This window comes from Phalangium opilio, unplaced genomic scaffold, assembly GCF_054372755.1.
Source record: "Phalangium opilio isolate 3A_F unplaced genomic scaffold, DU_Popi_V2 ptg001170l_1, whole genome shotgun sequence".
Classification (NCBI taxonomy): Eukaryota; Metazoa; Arthropoda; class Arachnida; order Opiliones; family Phalangiidae; genus Phalangium; species Phalangium opilio.
In genome coordinates, this window is record NW_028324255.1 from 82,435 (window position 1) to 85,777 (window position 3,343).

General features: G+C 36.4%; 1 protein-coding gene across 1 annotated transcript; it reads right to left on the reverse strand.

The window, feature by feature from the left end:
- Positions 1-500: 500 nt before the first annotated feature.
- LOC149584011 (uncharacterized) lies at positions 501-2,229 on the reverse strand. The gene has a single exon (XM_089863392.1). It carries the CDS (start codon positions 1,639-1,641, stop codon positions 511-513), a length of 1,131 nt encoding a protein of 376 aa, XP_089719518.1. The 5' UTR covers positions 1,642-2,229; the 3' UTR covers positions 501-510.
- Between the last annotated feature and the right edge of the window lie 1,114 nt (positions 2,230-3,343).

Sequence of the window (3,343 nt, forward strand, 5' to 3'; positions counted from 1 at the left end):
CCGAAGACTCTACTTTAGTTGATGTGGCTTTGTTGGTGGTTGAATTTAGGTTCGTTGGAAGAACAACAGTTACGGATGTGGCATTTGAGGTCGAAGACGCTACTTCAGTTGATGTGGCTTTGTTGGTGGTTGAATCTAGTGTCGTTGCAAGAACAACTGTTGTGGATGTGACTTTAGGGATCGAAGAATCTGGACTTGTCGTTGAATAGACGTTTGCTTTCGCAGTAACTCCTAGTCGCTTGGAAACTAGTTTTCTTGCATTTTTGGTGATGTTGGGGTTCATTTTCTTGCTTGGCGATAAAACGTCTGGTGTTTGAACACATTTTGACGACGCGGGCTTAATTTTTGAACAACGTGATCGACGCTTAACGTTTTCTTTGAATGATGGGTCGTTGGTGTAAAATTTTGCAACTAACTGGGGTAAAATTGCAGCGTTGAAAAACGTTTCAGCCTTCTCGCTTTCTAATTTCCAGAATTCGACATGAGGATAAATCCTTTCAATGTGGAAGTCTAAATTTGTCCAAATGCAAAAGTCAGCATATAGTTTTCAGACACAAACATTTGCGCCTGCACTTGAGAGAAATAAGAATGATTGTTCTTCAGTTTAAATTTAGAGTCCAAACAGAATTGTGGATTGTTCACCCCAGCTTTAAAGGATTGGTCCCTCAATGAATATTGGCACTTGATCTCTATTAGTCCTTTCCCACAACAGTCGCAACTTACGAAACCATCGGGTGATGCACCAAGGTATGGATATCTAACATTGAGACAGAAACCAGCCTTTTCATATTTAAAATTTACGTGAGTTTCATTCATAATTTTCTGGTATTCGCTATTCATGGTATCTTCATGTTCTTTTCCCCATTTTGTTGCTTCTGTTTCAAATTTGTTGGCATTTGGATAACAAATAATGTTAATCAACGAAACAGACGGTTTGTGAGGGCTGCTATGGCACGCTCTGTAAAAATTTGACGCAGTAATTCGGCCAGCTCGAAAGTTATTCCATATTTTACAATTACTCTGGCGTTTACTTTCTCTTTCTACATTCTCAGCTTGAGCTAATGTGAAAGTTATGTTTAAACTTTGGCAATAGTTCATAAGTTGAGAGAGAGGTAACACCATTTTTGATTCATCAAAAAGTTCCGTTAAAACAACTGGGTATTGTTTATTTAAGCCCTTGGGAATGTATTCTTGTTGGAATTTGCGATCAATCCTAAAATAAGAGCTTTGGACTCCATGCTTGAATAACTTTTCAGCCAGCAAGTTATAGCTCTCAGTTGTCGCCTTGGGGACGGGATTTTGCAGCATTACACTGGATTTTACTTTAGGGAGCGCAGAGTTATTTACAAAAAATTCCAACCTTTTCTTCTGAGCCATTGCTGACTCAACGTTCATTGCACTGATTGGCCCATACTTCACTTCTTTCATTGTTGGAACAACCCAGTACGCTTTAACTCCAGTCACGGTTTTCTTTTCAAATAATTCTACGCCATAATCAATATAAAATAATAATGATGCTATGTGAGAGCATGATTCGTTCAGTCCAGCTATGCAAGTGCAATGGCCGGATTCCACTATCCCATCAGGAGTTGTTATGACCCACGGCTTTAAAGTGACTTCATTCATTCTTTGAGAATGCATAACCTTGAAACGAAAATGTAATTAGCTGGTGCTATTTTGAAAGTAAGTTATGGAAATTGTAAATACTTACAGCTGCTTTAACGAGAACATACTTTTGGAACTTTTTAACCATAACTTCTCTAACAAATCCACTCAAGAAATTATTATACGCTCCCAAATTCTTATAATTTCGAAGGTTTTCTTTTGTAAATGGAGATATTCCATTGATTAGGTAATTATAAATATCCCCATGCCTTACTTTCGGTAGAAGATTCAGGGATTGGAAATCTGCGTCTGGTCTAACTTGATGAAAATCTTTTGGTTTCAGCGAATACGGGTCAATGTTGTCAATAAATAAAACTTTTTCTAAATAACGATTTTGACGTGTTTATCCAGACCGTTTAAATAATCCGAACATACTATAACACTACTCGTCATGTTAGCCATAATTAAGGTAACTTTACAGCATCTGTTTACAGGCAACTTTGCCTTCAAAATGGCGGATCAAAAACATTTATTTTGAAAATTCCCAAGCACCACATAATGTTTGAGTTACTGGTCCTTTAAGTATGTTAACATGTCATAGGGATTAAGGTATAAGCAGACGACAAACGTCACTGATATTACTCCATAGGGTATTTAGCCATCGTCTCGACTCGGAGGTTTATTTTGGTTTCCCAAGCCTACAAATCAAGAGGTTGATTTTTGGTAATTCGCAGTCTCGATGGACGTGAAAATTATCGAAAAATATCACCTAGCTGGCTGGCTGGATGGTTTAGAGAGCGAGCGAGATAAATAGGTGTAATTTTACTTTCAGCCTACATCAACGTTCCTAAAAATCGGTCGACTAGAATATTAATCGTCACATGGCTCATATCTATACTAATTATTTATTTTGAAATGTCGAGCAAGCTAAAGTCCAAGTTCGTTAAATCATCGTTTTATCCAATTAACACGTTCAGAGACTCTTCGCAGTTCAACAATGTCACGTCAGTAAAGATTCACTGGAACACAAAATCATTACCAATATGATTAAAGAAACTCCAATATCAAAGAATAAAATATAATTCAACATCTAAAGGGATTATTTATAACTGTTTTAAGCTAATAGATGACTCGACTTTAAACTCACAAGATATTTCATTTTCTTCCCTTGCAACTTTCACCTGAAACTCGTGAAACAAACATTCTAATAGCATCTAAATTTAATTTGAATATAATACTGCGTAATTCATTCAGACTCTTCAATTAGAGAGAACATTTTCTTTTCAATACCGATTTCACAAGGTTATGTCGGGCTTCCAATTTACACAAATTTCTCGAAATCGAGCCTATTAGAAGATGTTAATCAAATGCAAGTGCATTTTTAAAAACCCTTGGGAATAAATAACGTAGCTCGTTCGACCATAATCGCATAATTATCTACATAAGTAAGGGTTTACGGGTACTATAGTGTCGCCATTTGAGGTAACGATCACTCAAAGCAATGGTTTAAGCTGTTTTCCCCTAATCGGACACCCGAAACTAACCATTATAACCCACACCTATGGGGGATATTATTGGGTTATGTTAGTTCATAAAAGTATTGGGTCGATGCTTTTTATTATTTTAGAAAATTGATTTCCATGATTTATTTAAATCAATAAATTTAATTTAAAATATTGAGCTTGTGGGAAACCCAGCATTCTAAACACAAGAGCACTGGTTTACCAAAGGATATTGA

What these genes read in the sequence shown, in the direction of transcription:
- LOC149584011 (XM_089863392.1), bottom strand. Translation starts at nt 1,641, where the DNA reads ATGCATTCTCAAAGAATGAATGAAGTCACTTTAAAGCCGTGGGTCATA.